Consider the following 17,423-nt stretch of genomic DNA (forward strand, 5'->3'; position numbering starts at 1 on the left):
AGAAAGAAAGAGCAGGAAAGAAGGGACCGAGGCCAGGACACGACCGAGACAACCCGGGGAGACATGGGCACAATCAAAGACAAATAAATTAGAACACGACCGCGGCGGAAAGGCTGGAAACAGAAACAGCAGACAGAAAGGTTTTCCACACTCGGATCTTGGGACCTGGAACTTGGGACCTGAAACAGAAAACTGCAGCCACGAACTACCAGGAAACACGACTCGCTGCCGACAACAAATGCAAATAAATTGAAATGAAGCAATTTGTTAGCCAGATTAAACAAAAAGAGTTCACTGGTGCTGGGGGAAGATCAGACAGATGGAGCCCAAAGGGCCCACAAAGTCAGCGAATTACTTAATTAAAAATCGTGGACGAGAGGCCCAGAACAAGAACGATCCTTGGGTCCTCCAGTCCGTGTTTGATCCCCGATATCCGATCCCTGCTTCCCAATTTCCCAGTGACATTAATAACGTGCAGTGCTCATTACTTAACAATTGGGCTTGTGTTGGCCCTCGTTGGGCTTCTGCAGTTTCTTCGCCAGACAAATGCGATCGGCCATTAGCGGACAATAAATTCTGGGCGGAGGTTCCAGCATCTGGGTCTTGGAAGAATGCCGAAAAGGTAGCGGTTGCTGTGACTCAGCTTTCCCGCTGCCAATGTTGTGGGGGTTCTTGGGAGTTGGCATGTTTGCGGAGGCGTGGGCCGCAGCGACTATGACGTGTGACCGACGGGGTCTTTGGGGCTTTGGGTCCCCAATTCCCAGTTCAGTTTCTTACAGTGCAATTTCTGTTTATTAATTTCACGCCACAACGCATTGGACAAACAATCGTCATTGCCCTTTTCTTAGGAAAGCACTCGAAGAAATATTAGACCCTTACTTCAATGGGCCAAGGGACTGGGAATGAATGGGACTTTGACTGCAAGTGCAGAAATGATTTTTTCAGTGGCTTCATATGTGCCGAACAATGTGGATCTTGGAGACCAGGACCAGCAGGCGTATTCCCAAAACTCCGCGGGCTACTCCCCACCTCCACCTCCACATCCGCAGAATCTTGTGGCTATAAAAAGCTGGCCGGCTCAGCAGCAACTTTCAGTTTCAGTCCAAGCGCAGCGGTCGCCTTTGGCTGGCTGGCTTTCTGGCTTTAAAGTGGCCGCCGAGGCAGGAGCGAGGAAGAAATTGGAACACCAGATCGGAGGCATCGGAGGAGCACAGAGGACAGACAGCATGAGACTCACGTTGGCCTGGCTCAGCGTCTGCCTGGCGATTTATTGCGGCGGCGGGCATGGCCATGGCAACATGGTCCTATCTTTGCCACAATCGCTTATCGCCGCAGCCACGGCCAGGGCCACGAAGGCGGCCTTGAGCCACCAGCACCACCAGCAGCAGAAAAAGGATGCACGCGTCCTGTTTGGCGGCGGCAGCGATGCTCTGCGCGATATGCTGCACACCCCTCCGGCCGCGGACTCGGCCAAAATTGGTCTCCCCGATGTGGAGCAGCCACAGCCGTCTGAGGATTTTAATCGAAATGCAGATGATTTAGGAGCACGGCCGCCGCAATCACCGCCGCAGGAAATTGCACTCGGCTCTGGAAGCGGGTTGGGAGGAGCGCTGGAGGGACTGGGGGCCAGCTATCGGACCACGCCCACCCACACATACTGGAGCAGTCGGTGCCAGGGTCGCCCCAGCGCCCTGTGTCCGCAGGAATACTACCGCACCCGTCTAGCAGCTAGGTAAGGAATGCGACTAGACTCTGGATCTTTTCGGGTGAGGTCGAGGAAATGTCAGGTCTTGTTTCCGTTTCAGTTACGAGGCACCCATCAGCCAGAGTTGCTCCTAAACTCTTTGAGACAGAAGCCTTAGTTTCAGACTATTTTTTCGGGGAACCTTGGTATTATCACACCACAGATTTAACCACATATTTGTTTAAAGAAATACATATATGTGAGTGTGTAAAAAATAAGGTTAACACAGGAGAGCGGCAACAAATCGTCGACAATTTGGCTGTCGCTCGGGAACACGCAAAACCAATTAATGGGCGTGAAAAAGTCAGTACGAGCTCCGACGGGTCCGACTTCAGCTTTGTTTCAAGCCAGCCGGGGGGCTCGGCGGAGTCCGTATGTTGATTTATTTTATAAAATAACAACTGTCAGCAAATTCATTGGCCCGCAACGAAATCGAAACGAAAACTGCATTACCAATTTCACTTTTCATTCCGGCGAGTGGGGAACGCTCTTGGCTCTCCCTCGTTTCATTAAACCTGAAGATTTCCTTTTTCGGGTTCCGCGGCTTGTAATTTTGAATAATATCTCGAGTTGGAACATCGGCGGCTGCTATTAAATTGGAATTAATCATCTTCGCAGTCCCTGGCAGCCTAAAAGTTTTGTTTCTATTGTTGATTTGTTAAATGCCCGATTAATTGGCCCACAGCCCGCATAGCCCTCGATCAGCTCATCGCTTAATTTGTAATTTTACACAACAATTTCCGGGGAATTGACTCAAATTTGCTTTTGATTGAACTGGATCAGCCCTGACGGCCCGGATGAGCGAAGAGTTTGGGCGGAACCCACATAGTTTCTGGGTCACAAGCTTGGGATCCCACGTCGCGGTGTCTGCTTGGGGGAAAAAGAGAAACTTCGGCGAAGCCTTGTAATTGAAACTCAGGGCCCTCACTACCCACGCCGATCGTCGATAAAATGTGCTGCTCCTTAATCCGAACAAATGGCCGGGCATTAATCATTATGTGGACACTCTGACTTTGGCTCTGGTAACCTTTTCAGGAACAAAGAGGCGCTTGCCCGCCTGCACTTGCAGCTGAGCACCATGCAGGACCCCTCTTCCGAGGACGCCTCCGCCTCCGCGGAACTGGCGGAGGACGGCGACGATGACGAGGATGAGGAGGGCGAGAACAACAACGAGGTCTTCATGCTTCTGACGGGCGAGCAGGACCTGATCAAGTTCCTGCACTGGGCCATGCAGCTGCTCTATCCCTACCAGCAGCGTCCGACGGACAACCTTAGCGACGGGGCTGCCGAGAACTACTACCCGGGCATGTTTCTCTGGAAGAAGTTGAATCTTTCGGGCCACCTCGAGCCGCCGCTCATCGTGGACGAGCCGCAGTATGTCCTAGTGCGCCGGGAGAAGCTCTTCGACGGCTACCAGTGGGGCGGTGAGTGGGGACTAGGAATTCATTCATTTTCGTTTAAGAGGACTTGCGCTTAATTCTCTACCCCATCGCAGATGAGATGAGCAAGGAGAACGACCCCTTCATCCCGCCACGAGGACGCAAGCACAACTCCCCGGACCTGGACGCCCTGATGAACCGATACGAGCCTTTCGTGCCCAACCGCGGCAAGCGGGACAAGGTGAAGGATCTGTTCAAGTACGACGACCTCTTCTACCCGCACCGCGGCAAGAAGCACCGCAACCTCTTCCAGGTGGACGACCCCTTCTTCGCCACTCGCGGCAAGAAGCTACAGCTCCGGGACCTCTACAAAGCCGACGACCCGTTCGTGCCCAATCGCGGCAAGCGGCACCTGACGGGGGGGAAGCTCTGGTGGCAGGAGGGCAGGGCGGAGGGGCCGGATGACATCGACAACGAAAACGACAGCAACTGGCCGCAAAGAATGTCAACGCATAAAACGAATGGCTACGATCAATCAGTCAGGCCATCACTGTCACCGGAGGAGTTCGCTCCCTGGCGACTGCCCGCTAATAGATTGCACTCGACGAGATCAATGTCAGCCGATCAGCAGCAGCAGCAGCAATTGAAACTGCAACTACACCAGCAGCATGTCCGCTTCATTGCCAACCCGAACATGCGCCAGCAGGTGAAAACATCCTGGAACACGGAGCACCGCCTACGGCGCTCCCTGCCGGCCCCAGACCATGCCCACGAGATACAATTAACGCAATCGCCACACGCTAATCCGGACACTGATTCCCCCGATATTTAACATTTCGGACATTTAAATGGGAGCGACTGAAGCGGCGGGCGGTTTTCTGAGATTTTCGGGCTTGCGGAGATTCGCTTTTCCCCGGGGCACCCCTGTGCCCCGGCACCTCTTCGACTCATGTAGACAGAACTATAGCACACAATAAACTAAAGCTTGCAATCGATTTGAAAGGAATCGCATCCAATCGAACGTTCTGCTGGCAATTGCCCTTGGGGAGTCCTTCACAAAGTGCACAGGGAGAAAAGTTGGACTGAATGTGGAAGTGGGGATAGGGTGATCTGAAGGAATCTGGTTTCTCCTTTCGCTGTGCACGACTGCTGCGAAGGTCTCGCCTTCCTGCCCTGCAAGTACTTCCTATTTTAATTGTATTCATTGGCTAATTTATCGCAAAATGCAATCAGCATTGTGCCGATCCGCAGTCTGGGGTCTAGACTTTCTGCGAGGCCACAAGACTCAGCTGCAGACAGGCGGGCGTGGCAGGCAGTCGATGCCACATCCAGATATGCAGCCCGATATTGTAGAACAACGGCAACAGCAACACAATAAGAAACCAGTAACCGGCAGCTGTGTGACTGCAAAGGTCAGACCAAGGGCCCCCGATGTAATCCCCGAAACGCACATCAATCACGCGAGCTTAGCTTATTAGCCAAGCAGTGAACCTAAAAGTTCGAAAAACAGAAACAAAATACAGAGATTTAAGCCGCCGACCAGAAAAGTTTTCCACTTCAGACCATTTCTGACATTGACATTGACGTCAAAATATTTGGTTAGCCAGCAACTCGAAGCTGGTCGCTCCAGCGCGCTTTGTTTTCCATCAGAAATGACCATTGAAGGTCGCAGCCGGACAACACGAGATTGCTTAAATAATACCCGCACTCTTTTTGGACATGGCTCTGTTATTTTGGTAGCCCGACGTCCGCGATCGGTCCAAAATCCCATGAAGATCATTATGGTTTCAATGGCACTTCATGCCGGGGAGAGTGTCTACATGCATGTACGACTCCGAGATGGGTTAGAAGAATGCAGACTCTCCGTCCAGCTCTCTGGGCAATGACATCTGAAGTGCTCGCTTCGGTCCCGGTTCACGTGCAGCTCTCGGAAGCGGTTTTTTGGAGGGCAGGGCTTGAGATGGGTCTGGGATCAGTGCTCCGAAGCTGTCACAGAAGCCCAGGAACAGCATTCTTGCGTAATCGGACATTTGAATGGAGTTCTGAAATCTTATGACTCTAGTTTGTAACCTTATTTCCTACATTGCTGTGGGGAGTACTCTGTGCTGAAGCTGGTAGCTGCCTGCCGAAGAAAGTAGCTGCCTAGAAGTGGGGTGTCTCACGAACTGCAAATGCGGGCTTCCTGCAACTGCTCGGTTTCTGTGGCAAGGCCTCTTTGTAGCTGCTGATTTGCTTGTCGGAAAATATCAACGCATTGTCAGCAATCGGACTCCGCAGTTGACAACTTGCAGCATTCAACGTGCAACAGTGCAACTGTTGCTGCAATTGTAACGCGATCAGCATGAGTAGCTGGCAGTCTGTGACAGCGGCTTAATTGCTGTCCGCAATTATGATTGCCTCTGGCGAAGCACCCCCCGAAGAAGCCTCCGACTGAAGCCCCATCGATCTGAAGCATTCATTCGAACTCTAAGCTCGGAGCTCGAACTGCTCCCACTGAGAGATACCTGGCTTCAGATTTTGTGATTCTCCGACTCCATTTGGGGCTTGCTGTGGGAGCTGAGCTCCTCCTGGCTGGGCTGGTTGACAAAATTGGTAACGTGCAGGCAGGCGCGCTGCCTTTTATTGCCATTTGTTTTAGCCATTTTGGCCTGTTCGCCGTTGCCTGTTTGACGTTGACAAAAAAACGTCATTTGCAAATTGGGCAAAGACAACTTTCTCTAGGCAGCTGAGCTCTGTTTGGCTGGGAGTCCCGACTCCGGACTCCCAATCCCAATCCCAGTCGCATTCACATTTCCATTGCATAAAGCCATATAGATAAAGCAGAGGCAAGTCGTCGCCCACATTCATTAACAGCATTCGCATAATTGGCCGCCTCGGCCAACGATACTTTTCGGTTTTCAGTCCTCAGGCTCTGGCTTGGGGTTCATCGAACCTCGAAGACAATCCCTGGGCGCAGCAGCCTTACGTCTCAATTTCCCATCGCCACTTTGTCAATATCTATAATTAAAATCGTTTGAGAACACACGCAAACGCGCACCGTGCCCGGACTTATCAGATTTTCGAATGGCAAAAGGCAATATTTATACACGATTTGACGCTGAAAGCTTGATTGATGCATTAAGCTTACTTAGCCTGCTGACGAGCGCCAATTAATGGCTGCTTAAACGGGAAACCTCCACTAGGCAGTCAGCAACTCAGCCACTCAGCTAGCCAGCTTGTCCATGTAAAATTATGGAAAATCTGTGCAAAAGCCAGCGCTAATTGATGCAGGAAGTGCGACGCGAAAACGCAAAACGGGTTGCCTGCCGCCGAGTTGGCCGAAACCAAAGCCAAAGCCAAAGCCATCGCCGTAGATTCGTTTCGGTGCGTCTTAAATGGGTCAGGCGGTGATTACCGCCTCCACTAACGCATTTCATAACTACACTTGCCATTGCCGGTCTGGGAAGCGGAGCTTAAGAGCTAACTCCATAGCTTGCTAGGTGCACGACTTTTCCTCAGTGTAAGCAAATTAAGCCCGAGGCAGAGCCAACAAGCGCCTTAGCAAGTAACGGCAATTTCCAGCCAAACGCTGCACTATTTGTCATAATAAATGTGTACAAAGGAGACGTGCCACAGTCCCTCCCCTCCTACCCGCCACTTGTTAAGCCCAAAGAAAGCTCCCAACCTGCGTGGGCAGCGCTGTGACACATTTTGTCATCATTAGGCACAGTCGCCGGCTAATAATTTCAATTTGGCCAAAAAATTAGTTGCATTTCGGAGTGTAAGGTGAGAGGAGTGCGGCCAGCCGGGGGAGAGGCCGTGTAAAAGGCGTTAATAACCGCACAGGCCGTAAGCCGACAGCCCACGCCGAGCCAGGCCGGGCTCGGTGCTCCAAAATGGGGCGCGAGGGGGCGTGCCGGGCAGTCGATGGGTGTTGAGGTGATGACACTGATTACAAAATGCTGCATACAGCCGGGCACAGAGCCGTAAAGCCATCCTAGTTGATCGGCGGCGATAAACGCCTCGCTCTGATTTGGGGCTGTAAAAAACGCAGTTAGGACCAGGCGGCGATTCCCCGCGATTTGTTGGCTCTCCAGCTTGGCAGAAATGAACCATAAAGTTGTGGGTCTATGGCGGCCATGCTATGCCCTAGATCTGGCGCTTTCTACGGGAAGTCGATGGGGAACTTGGCTGGGAGTCTCTTCTGGGCTCCCCAGTCCCCTGACCACAAGAACCGTCGCCGATCCGCTCGCTAACCGCGCGTGCGTGCGTGCGTTCCTGAGGAGCTTCCGTCACGAGCGACAAACGAACGAAAGTAATAACAATGACAGCTGGAGCTGTGGGGAAAATTCATGCGAAACAGTTATAAAAAAAGACACACCGAGGAGCGGCGATGAAAAACATAATGAAAACTAAGCTGCGGCCGTTGCCGTCATCGCCGATGTGCGATGTGAGTGTGTAATATCGCGCTTTCCGGCACAGAAACATAAAATTTTATGTACCCCCCGACCGCCGACAGCCCAACGACAGCAGGAGGAACGGCGGGCGTGCAACGCGGCGTATGCGTTACATATTACACATCGCTGGCTTGCCGCAACACATTTTTCTGTCACGCAAAATCATCATTTGCAAAATCACGCCGTGTTGACAACTGGCTGGGGGCAGGAAACGGCGTGTTTTCTCTCAGTGTATGCAGCATGCGTGTCGATGATGGGGAGAAAGACTAACCAAAAATGTGTCACGTACATAGTGTAGTTCGGAAACAGAGACTAGAGGAACTAGAGCTAAACTATGGTCTGTGGAAGACACTCACCTTGACACGCTCCAAATAGTCCTGCAGGGCCCCGTACGGGTCCTCGCCCTCGACGTCCAGGAGGTCCAGGCTGTGGGCCAGGTCCAGGTTGTCCAGAGCGGCCAGTTTGAAATCGCTCTTATCAGCTGTCACGCTGCAGGATGGAGTCGTTTCTGCGCCCGAGCCCGACGTGGCTGTGGCCGCAGCGTTGGCAGCAGCGCTTCCGTGTTGGCGGGTGCGGGGCATGGTTGCACAACCGGTGCTGAAAACGCTCGGGGCCACAGATGAAGCTGGCCGCCGACTATCAACGTCTCCGTCGGCTGCCACATCACTTAATCCCGATTTGTAGCGCGCGGCGTCAGCGGCGATGGCTGACGTGTAGCCTGATGTAGCTGCCGCTGTCGCAGCTGCCGTTGCCGCTGTGGAAGCAACAACTCCTCCTACTCCTGCTCCTGCTCCTGCTGCAGTGCTAATTGCACTCTTCACATCGCCTGTCATGTTGTTTTGATTTGTATTGCTATTGCACTGCGTTTTGGTAAACTTCTTGGCTTTGTCATGGTTCCTCGCCGACTGCAGTTGCTCTGAAAAGGCGAGAGAAACGGAGAGTTGAGTAAGGAGTTGATTAATCTCGGCCAGTGGCCAAAGCTGTTGCTGCTGCTTCGGCGCACCCAAGCCATGGCTGGGACCGGGGAAAACCTCAAGCCGAATGCGGGAAAATTTCTGCTAATCGCCTCAAATTGTCCGCCAAATGTGTGCCATTTAAAGTGTCATAACTTTTGCGCAATGTGCTGCGCACATGTGAGCGGAATTAACTCTGTTTCTTGGTCGACATGTGTGTGTCTGCGCGAATGTTTTAATTAATTTCGCAGTGGCGCAAAAAAATGGCCAGCAATTATTTACATATTCCAATTTATTGCTCACACTCCCGGCTCCCATTACTTATCTCCAGCGGGTTCTACAATTGGGTCTAAACAGTACCCCCGAAATACGAAGCTGGGAATTGGGTGTCTTGTGTGGAGATCGCAACTGAACTTGCAAAGCTCCTACCCTAGATTAGAGTACCGCTTACCACAATCATTTCCCGGAAAATGGGCTAGCCCTCATGACTCCGACACATTCCCAGCCAATCTAATTGAAATTCGCATAGGGGCTAGGTTATGAAGATATATTTCCTTCCCTCGAACGGAAGGGAACCCCGGCCGGCCGGCATGTGCCGATTTCTATTTATGTGCGACTTTTGGGCCGTATATGGACTGGTAAGTGAAACGCTTAAAGAGTGTCCGTGGCTGGCTCTGTAGGTTTGATTTTATTTTTGTTTTTATTGCGCATGCGTGCGTTCGATTGGGTTTTTTGATTAAAATGTCGCCGGCACCGTGGCGACTCGCGACTTGGCGACAGCCCCAGAAATATCCCAGAGGCCCAAGCAACAGCAAGGGGTCTCAGTCTCTTTGGGGTTTCAGACTCACAGTCCCCAGCCCCGTTCCACCGTCCCGGTTCAGTTGGGCTCGCTTCTGCTGGTCAAAGCTTGGCATTTAAAAATTCTGAATCGCATGCGTTACACAACGGCCCGTGGCGAGCTCGTAAATCAGCCGTGCAACGAGAGTCAGTCAGACTGGGAAGGAGACAGATACAGAAAGACAGCCGGACAGGGGACAGAGACGGAGACGGAGACAGATATGGAGACTGAGACAGCAGCATTTGGCAACATTTTATGGGGGTCTCTCTGCCAATTGATCGTTTTGGGGCGATTGGCAGTCTGCCAGCCGAGTCGGGCTTCAAAATAAATACAAATGCAGCCAGGCCCACACTCTGCTGCACTTCTCTCCGCCACCCCCGGCCCCCTCCTCGCTGCTGGCTGCATTTCAATTGTGCAACGCTAACGGTACCCTCGGCCATAGGGTCGGAGCTGTTGGGGCAAGTTCATGGGAGGTCTTCCCGCACTTTTTCGGCATAATTGCAGTCACATGTGGGTGCTGAGAGATGGACCTTTAAGTCCTTGGGCCCTAACCCACCTCAAGGTTTCATTTTGATGGTAATTTTGAGGCCCAAAGTCCCTGGGATTTAAGTCTTAGCTCGCATTCCATTCGGCTGGCGGAATTGGGCAAATAAGCCAGCTAAAAATAGGTTCTGGCCACAAATTCTTTTTCGCTTTTTGGGAACTCGTCTTCCAGCTCCGCAAACACGGACAAAGAGCTCGGAAACAAAACATTTGTCCGTATTTAGCTTATTTGCTTGTTTACTTGAAATAAAATTGTTTGCTGGGTGTGTCCGCTAAATGGCCACTGTCCGTGCGCTCGCCGATGGGCGTGAGTGTGTTTTTGCGCCGCTGATTGATTCGCGGGCTGAGGTCACTCCAACGTGATTAATTGCCGATCGCGCAGTGGCCCGAGGGTAGTGGCGGGGAGGCGCAGGTGTCACCGCGCCTAATTGAAAACAATGCCGAGCTGTTCGAGGCCAGAGAAAAGTTATTCCCGGCCGGGTCGGTCAATATTGGTTTGCGGCAATAGATGCAGATGCAATTGTGCTCACTTGTGCTCGCCCCTTCCCTCCCTCCCTTTTCCCTCCCTCGACTCAGACCTACCTCAACGCCTTTCGCAATGCTCGTTCTCATCGGCGAGCAAATAGAAAAAAGCAAACAAAGGTGAGCTGGCGCAGAAGCTGTCGGCGGAAAGTGCAGCGACTCGGACACTCAGACACTAATACTCGGCTCTGCGATTAGCGGCCGATGAGCAGGAAAAGAAGTCCAGCGATCCCCGAGCTGACGGCTGTCGGCTTGGGAGAACGTCTTCTTCGCCATGGCAGGGGCTCAGGCCCAGGATCTGAGGGCTCGGCGGCTGTCTGTGGCGGCTTTCAAGCCTCATTTGCCTATCAAAGTGATATAATACGCACTCATGACGTCGATCGCCAAGTGTACGTGTTTCCTGTTGCGCCTTTGTCGCCGGCTTTATGTTTTTGTGCGAATCGCAGGCCCAGGGCGTGGCACGACGCAAATGGAGTGCACTCCAACGGCTGGCGACAAAGTGACCGACCAGGGGAGTGTTTCTGCTTTTCTCTGCGATCTGGCGGTCTGGCCATCTCGGGCCTCCGCCCCCTGCGAGTGCGTGGCTGCACCCACCGACTGCAGTCGTTCAGTTTCGGGTTTCGACTCGAGCTTTTACGATTTCCCATTTCCCATTGCCGCAGACTGTGCAGAGACGCATTATTAATAAAATTTTTAGCTTTATTATGGGGCACAATGGCGGGGGACACTTGCGTCGGGGGCTGCATGCCGCCTTAATTGGCTTTTTATTAAGCATTGCGGCGTTTAATTGATTTGTAATAGATTCGGCTCTCGCTCTCGCCGAGCGCAGCTGAGGTGTGCCTGTGTGCGAGTGTGTCATGCTAACGGAAACCCAAGGCTCCCCGTCATGCATAATTCATCGCTGCAGTCGGGGGAAAGGTTGCTATGCACACGCCCTTCTATAACTCCCCCCCAACCGCGGATGTTTTGGTTTATCAAACGATAATTCTGTCTGTAATTAATTTTAATTGCCCGCGAAAATGATTCAACGCTTGGGATTTATTCTCTGATGAGAAAACTAATTCACATTCGTGGCATTTAGTTCTGGAAACACGTAAGCACTGTGGGAATTTAGCAACAGGAAGTGACGAGAATGGCGACTACTCCCTGGCTTTGTTTCCATAAACATTGAAACAGTGTGGCTCAGATGCAGATAAGATCGGACGACCCTAATACTCCGGGGAGGACTTTAATAGGCCCTATTAACTAGCCAATGAGAGCTGCCCGGTTCCCACCATGCGTGTTGCAGGGACTCTCAGGGACAGAAACATTTCCGTCGCGGCGACAACGCGACTTAGTTTCCAAAGCTGATTAAGCATCGCTGCAAAAAAGTAAAAATAAATCGAGAAAACTCACCATTTCCTGCCGCAAAGGCGGCGATGCGCTCCTTAACCGAACGTCTGGGCTCGTCGACGTTGCCGCCGTTGTTGCTGCTGCTGCTGCAGCTGTTTGGCTGCAACACATGTGTTGCAGTTGAGTCATGGCTAGGACTCCGCTTCACCATTGTCGTTTTGATCACAGTCTTGAGGCGGCTGGGCGTGGTCGGACGCGCCGCAATGCGGGGCTTAGTTGGTGTTGCTGCTGTCAATGTTGCTTTATCGCCGCACAGCACTTCTGTGGCAGCACCCACAAGCTCCTCGCCTGCCGTTGCTGCCTCGGTTGGCAGCCCACACTCGCTGGATGTTGCTGTTGCTGTAGCTTTAGCTGTTTCTGTTTCTGTCGTAATTGTCATTTTATTCGGCGACGACTTCGGTGAATCAATTTTCGAGTCGCAGTTGCTGTTGCTGTTGCAGTGTCTGTTGCTGTTGCTGTTTCTGCTGCAGTTGCTGTTGCTATTCGTTTGGGGTTCGGCGGTGTCGGGTAATTTACAATAATTACAGCGCGGCTTGTTGTTGTTGTCGTAGCTTAGTGTATTTTCCTTATTGCTATGTTGCTGTTGCTGCTGCTGCCGCAATTGTTGCTGCTGTGCCTGTTGCAAGCTATTGCTAAGTCTTTGGGTTGGTTTGGGTTGCTCTTGTTGCTGCTGCTTTTTCTGCAGCTCATTGCCACTTTGCGGGCTCTTTGTTGCTGGTGTTGCTGTTGCTGCTGCTAGAGTGCTGCAACTACTGCCTTTGTTGTCCTGCCGCCATTGTTCGCATAGGTTTCGTTGATTCATTAATTTCAGCGCCGCATTTCCGTCGTCGCGATTGCCAATATCACTGCCATCACCATCGCCATCGAATTTATCTCCAGTGTACTCAAAGTGGCAATTGTAATCGCAATCTCGCGTCTGGCGTCGCCGCGGCACATCATCAATATAGCTCAGATCGCTGCTGCTGACGCTGCCACTGCCACTGCCACTGCTATCGGCGAATATATTTCTGGCATGCAGCGTGTTGGCCGCCGTCTTGCTGGACTGCCCGGGGGAGTGCTTCGGGTTGAGATTGTACCGCCTGCGCTGCGGACAGCAGCAGAGCTTAACGATGGACCGGTGGAGGGCCGGGGGGGAGGTCGGCGATAGAGTCGGCCTGTTCGGCGTCGCCGGCGTGGCAATGTCAGCCCATTTCTCGATCAATGCCAGCTCGCGAGCATTGGACATTGTCGTATAGCCATGCAGCGTGATTCTGAAACGAAAGAAACAATTGTTATTAACATTTTTAAGCAGTGGGTTTTGAGCAGCGGAAAGCGCATTCTGCCAGTGATTCGCAAGGGAAGCCATAAATTAATTACGTACAAAAACAAAAATCAATTAACCACATTTCTCAACGCGTCTCAGCTTTTCACCAAAACGTTTCCTCATTCCTGCCACGGCGTGGCATGGCGCATGGCGTGGCTGAAATGGAATGGAGCGGATCGCAGCTCCGCTGAAAGCCAATTCGCTGCGCACATCACAGCCAACTTACTTGGCCAACAACAACATGTGTGCGTCATGCCATCCACAAGCCACATCTGCGGAAAGAGCTGCAGCCTGGGCCACAACGTGTTTTAATTGCCAGCCGCTTTTTCGCTCAACACTTTCCACGGCCACCGCACTTCTAAGTGACCGCCAAAATGTTAAGCTGCTGGCTGCCGGCTCCCGACTGCCTCCTGCCTCCTGCACGCTGCCAGTCGCCAGTTGGCGGCCAAAAGCCGGCTGTCGATGCATGATTAACTGCCCGCTAGATGCATGGAGCTGCCAACTGCCAAATGCAGACCGCATTTAATTGCATTCACTGCACTGGCCGCCACTTTCGGCCGCAGGGCTCTCGACATCAGGTAGCCGGCCGAGTCCAGGCAGATCTTACGGATGCCCAGGTGCCCGAATGCCCAGATTTCCCAGATACCCATGCCAGACTGCCACTCTCTGATTAATTTGTTGTGGCAGCAAGTGATGCCCAGAGGAAAAAATGTAAATTTAAGATCTGGTATTAGAAAAATCTCAACTCTAACTCCAACCCACAATCGGGAAACACTATTTTTCGCCGTGTCCCGGTTCCGAACTCGACTAACTGCTACCTTATTGGCCGCGGGGTTCTGACCTTTTCGCGACCCGAGCTAAAAGCTTTTCGCCGTGAAAGTTTCCCCAAATATTCCTTCCTTTCTCCTCGCGGAAAGGCCTTAAAAGCACGACTGGCTTTCCGCCTTCCTCTGAGTTATAAGGGGCGTGGTGGCCGTCCACCGTTTGACAAATTAATTTCAATTGTCTAAAGCACACACGCCGCTTATCTTTCACTTTATCTGCGGCTGGGGCCAGTGAAAATAAATTATTAATAAATAATTTTAATTATTTCATGAAGATGTCAGATTACACACGCCCCCGCGTCGGGCCAGGCTCCCAACCCGGGGCTTTATTGGGGCTCGGACCTATCCCGAACTCGGAGCGGGCTTTCGGTGATCTTTGGCTTTTGGCGGCGCAGCTGCGCACTCTTTGTATTTATGATTATTTTCCGTTTTATTTTATTTACTAAATTTGTCTGCCCAAGCCCCCTTGGCCGGCGGCGCTTTGGGGCAGCTCTAATAGGATTTGTGGCCGGGGATCGTAGGAGCTGTCCCCGTTGTCCGAGAAGTCTGAGACGTCCGAGCTGCCGACGTCCGACGATGTCGTTCCATTAATCTCCCACAGGCTCCCAGCTAAGTTTCTCCCTAGGAACCACCATATTATGTTTCGGAACTGCCGGCTACCAGCGATTTGTCAAAAGCTGGGGGCTCAGATGGGCCCATATGTAGGGCTGGGGAGTCAGGTGTAACTGGTGACGGACTGGAGGATTAGCCGAAACTTGGGTGCGCTCTCATCTCAACGCTAATATACTGTCATAACCTTTGCCCGTAAAAACCGATCGTAAAACGACGAAAGACATCGGAGAGCATAAATTAAAGATGAGTCCAAATCCAGATGCCATTTCTGGGGCGTCCCATCTGCGTAATAAATCCGAAGAGCCATCCAGCATGAGCCCGATCTTTGTGTTATGGTGATTTATGGGCCTGCTTACGCCTGGGAGTACGAAATTAATATTGAAAGGCTACTAAGCCCTGGCTTACGCATAAATTAAAACGTAAGTATGTAGGCTGGGCCGACAGACTATTTTGGAAACAAAACTGCGAATGCACTCCGGCTTCTGGGGCTGCGAGGTCGGGGCTGTTACCCGGTGATTTATGGCATCGACAGCCAAAACAGAGCCAGATCCAGCGCCCAGTGCACTGATCCAGAGTTCCAGTGCATTTGACATCGTAAATATTTGCCCAGGCACTACAATATCATGTATAAATAAATCGAACAGGCATGCGCGGCACGTAGCCGATCGACTCGGACTTATTTATGAAGTCTAGACTCCCGATTTGGCATACCTACAATTAGCATATCGGGGAGCTATATATAGCGGGCCTAACGGTAGCCCCAGAGTTCTACGAACGCCGTCGACTGCCGAGTCGCCTAATTGAGGCTGACCGCGGCTTAGTGTCAGCCAGTCCGTCACTTTAGCAATCGATCAGTCGATCAATCAGCCGCCCGATCGACCAATCAATAAGTCAATCATATGCACGGCCAATCATCGGGGCGCATACAAATTGCCGTAATTGTCTATGCCATGGCTTTTCATAAGTGCATTACCCGTCCTGAGTGCTGCTCGGGCTGTCCGTCGAGTGTCCGTCGTTCCGAGTGTCCGTCTGTCCGGCTGTCCGCCAGGCGGGGAGGGAAACTTTCGTCGCCGATTGGATTTAAATACGCATTCATTTTGATGCCCCGACCGGAGGAAAGTTTTCGGCTCAGGGCCAGGCCATCGAGGCGACATCAATGATCTGTCTCTATCTTTTCCCCCGGAGATATAGGCTCTTGGAAGATATTCATGTATAAACGGTGTTGTTATACCCTTTCTAAGACTATTATTGTTTTTCCAAAGGTTCGCCGCGCTCTAAATCCACATATCCAATTCCGAAAAGTACATATATAGGTATATCTATGCCTGATCAGGATTGAAACTAGTAGTGCATAAGCCGAAGGAGTCTCAGGTATTTCATATATTGTTTGTAACTTTTCTGTGGTGTCCCATATGGGCCACGCTGAAGGTTGTATCTTTGCTAATAATTAACCGATTCTAGAGCTGAATACCTTAAATGATTCGTTGATCGATTCTCTATCAATCTGCATGAAAACCTGGGAACAAAATATTTGTTATATTTTTTGTCCATTTTCGGGGGTTTCTCTTCCAAAAATGTGCTGGAGGGATTATATGGGCCACGTCGAAGGCTCTATCTTGTGCAATAAGCATTTGATTCTGGAGCGGAATACCTTGAATGATTCGTGAATCGATTCTCCACCGATCTGCATCATAATCTAGGAACAAAATATTTTTCAGATTTTTTTCAATTTTCAGGAATCCATGGAAGGCACTATGGGGGCCACGGCGAAGGTTGTATCTTTGTCAATATGGATCTGATCCTAGCGCGGAATACCTTTAATGATTCGTGGATCAATTCTCTATCAATCTTCATCAAAATCTGGAATCAAAATATTTTTTAAATTTTTTGTCCATTTTCTGGGGTTATTTTCAAAAATGTGCGGGAGGAACATATGAGCCACGTCGAAGTCTGTAGCTGCGTCTACTATAATCCGATTCTACAGGGGAATACCCTAAATGTTTCTTAGATCGATTCTCCAACATCTACATATTCTCTCTGTCAAAAACTGGCAACAAAATAATTTTTTTTTCTAATTCTGAGGTGTCGAAAAGTTTTCTCTCAGTGGAGTCTAAAGCGAATCTAGGCCCAACTGGTCAGCCGATCGCCTCGTACGATGTCTATTAATGCTGCCTATTAACCCCTTGACCCTTGATTGCCAGCTCGCCTGCTTCTTTCCCCGTGGCGTGGTAATGACTCTCTTCTCCCACTTGGTCCCTCTCTCGCACTCTCTTCACGCAAAAATGCGCAGAAGCCGAACGTTTTTTGGCCTTTTTGCGGCTGGCAGCTTCCAGCTTGCAGCTTGCAGCTTACCGGCATTGGCCATTTATTATTGCCGGCTGGCCGCGCACTGCTTCCAGCCGAATTTGTTGCCAATTTGTTGCGCCACAAAGTTTGTCGTTTGCTCGTTTCGGATAGTGGTAGTCGTCCAATTAATTTCCGCATTTCCCAGCAAACGGCAATTAATTTTGCAGTTTTCTGCTTTCAGTTTTCAGTTTTCAGTTTGCCGCCTGAAGTTTGCATTTCTTCAACCTTGTTGGCCTGACCTTTTGGCTCAAGTGATTCACGCCAACGCCACACGTCAGCTTTTCTCGGCTCGGCTTCGAATTCGATTTTGGATTCGGTTTCAGTTTGTGGCTCTGGCTCTGGCTCTGAGTCTGGCTCTGGCTGTTGGCCTAACGAGAATGGCCGGGACGGGCATCCTTTCTGGCCGCTCTAAGTCGGCAATTAATCAAAGCGCCTTCGGCCACGACGGACAAATCCTTTTGTAAGCTCGCGCATTTGGCGCATTTGGCGTATATGGCTAACGACTGACATCGCAAATGGCTAAAATGACAG

General features: G+C 51.2%; 2 protein-coding genes across 3 annotated transcripts in view; one reads left to right on the forward strand and one right to left on the reverse strand.

Moving 5' to 3' along the window:
• Positions 1-17,423, reverse strand: part of LOC6500267 (rho GTPase-activating protein 7) — a 77,254-nt gene that overhangs the window by 22,365 nt on the left and 37,466 nt on the right. For both annotated transcript variants that reach the window (XM_044718369.1, XM_032449770.2), the window contains 2 exons: positions 11,811-13,057; positions 7,916-8,475 (listed from right to left, as the gene is read on the reverse strand). In XM_044718369.1, the coding sequence (XP_044574304.1) occupies positions 7,916-8,475; positions 11,811-13,032 (1,782 nt within the window). In that variant the 5' untranslated portion in view covers positions 13,033-13,057. The remainder of the gene's footprint in view (positions 1-7,915; positions 8,476-11,810; positions 13,058-17,423) is intronic.
• LOC6502651 lies at positions 1,093-4,125 on the forward strand. Its single transcript, XM_001952875.4, has 3 exons — positions 1,093-1,732; positions 2,780-3,168; positions 3,240-4,125. Exons 1-3 carry the CDS (start codon positions 1,227-1,229, stop codon positions 3,953-3,955), a joined length of 1,611 nt encoding a protein of 536 aa, XP_001952910.2. The 5' UTR covers positions 1,093-1,226; the 3' UTR covers positions 3,956-4,125.

This window comes from Drosophila ananassae, chromosome 2L (genome assembly GCF_017639315.1).
Source record: "Drosophila ananassae strain 14024-0371.13 chromosome 2L, ASM1763931v2, whole genome shotgun sequence".
Classification (NCBI taxonomy): domain Eukaryota; kingdom Metazoa; phylum Arthropoda; class Insecta; order Diptera; family Drosophilidae; genus Drosophila; species Drosophila ananassae.

Coding starts and splice junctions, on each gene's coding strand:
- LOC6502651 (XM_001952875.4), top strand. CDS start 1,227: ATGAGACTCACGTTGGCCTGGCTCAGCGTCTGCCTGGCGATTTATTGC. Junction 1,733..2,779: donor CGCACCCGTCTAGCAGCTAG/GTAAGGAATGCG, acceptor TAACCTTTTCAG/GAACAAAGAGGCGCTTGCCC. Junction 3,169..3,239: donor CGACGGCTACCAGTGGGGCG/GTGAGTGGGGAC, acceptor ACCCCATCGCAG/ATGAGATGAGCAAGGAGAAC.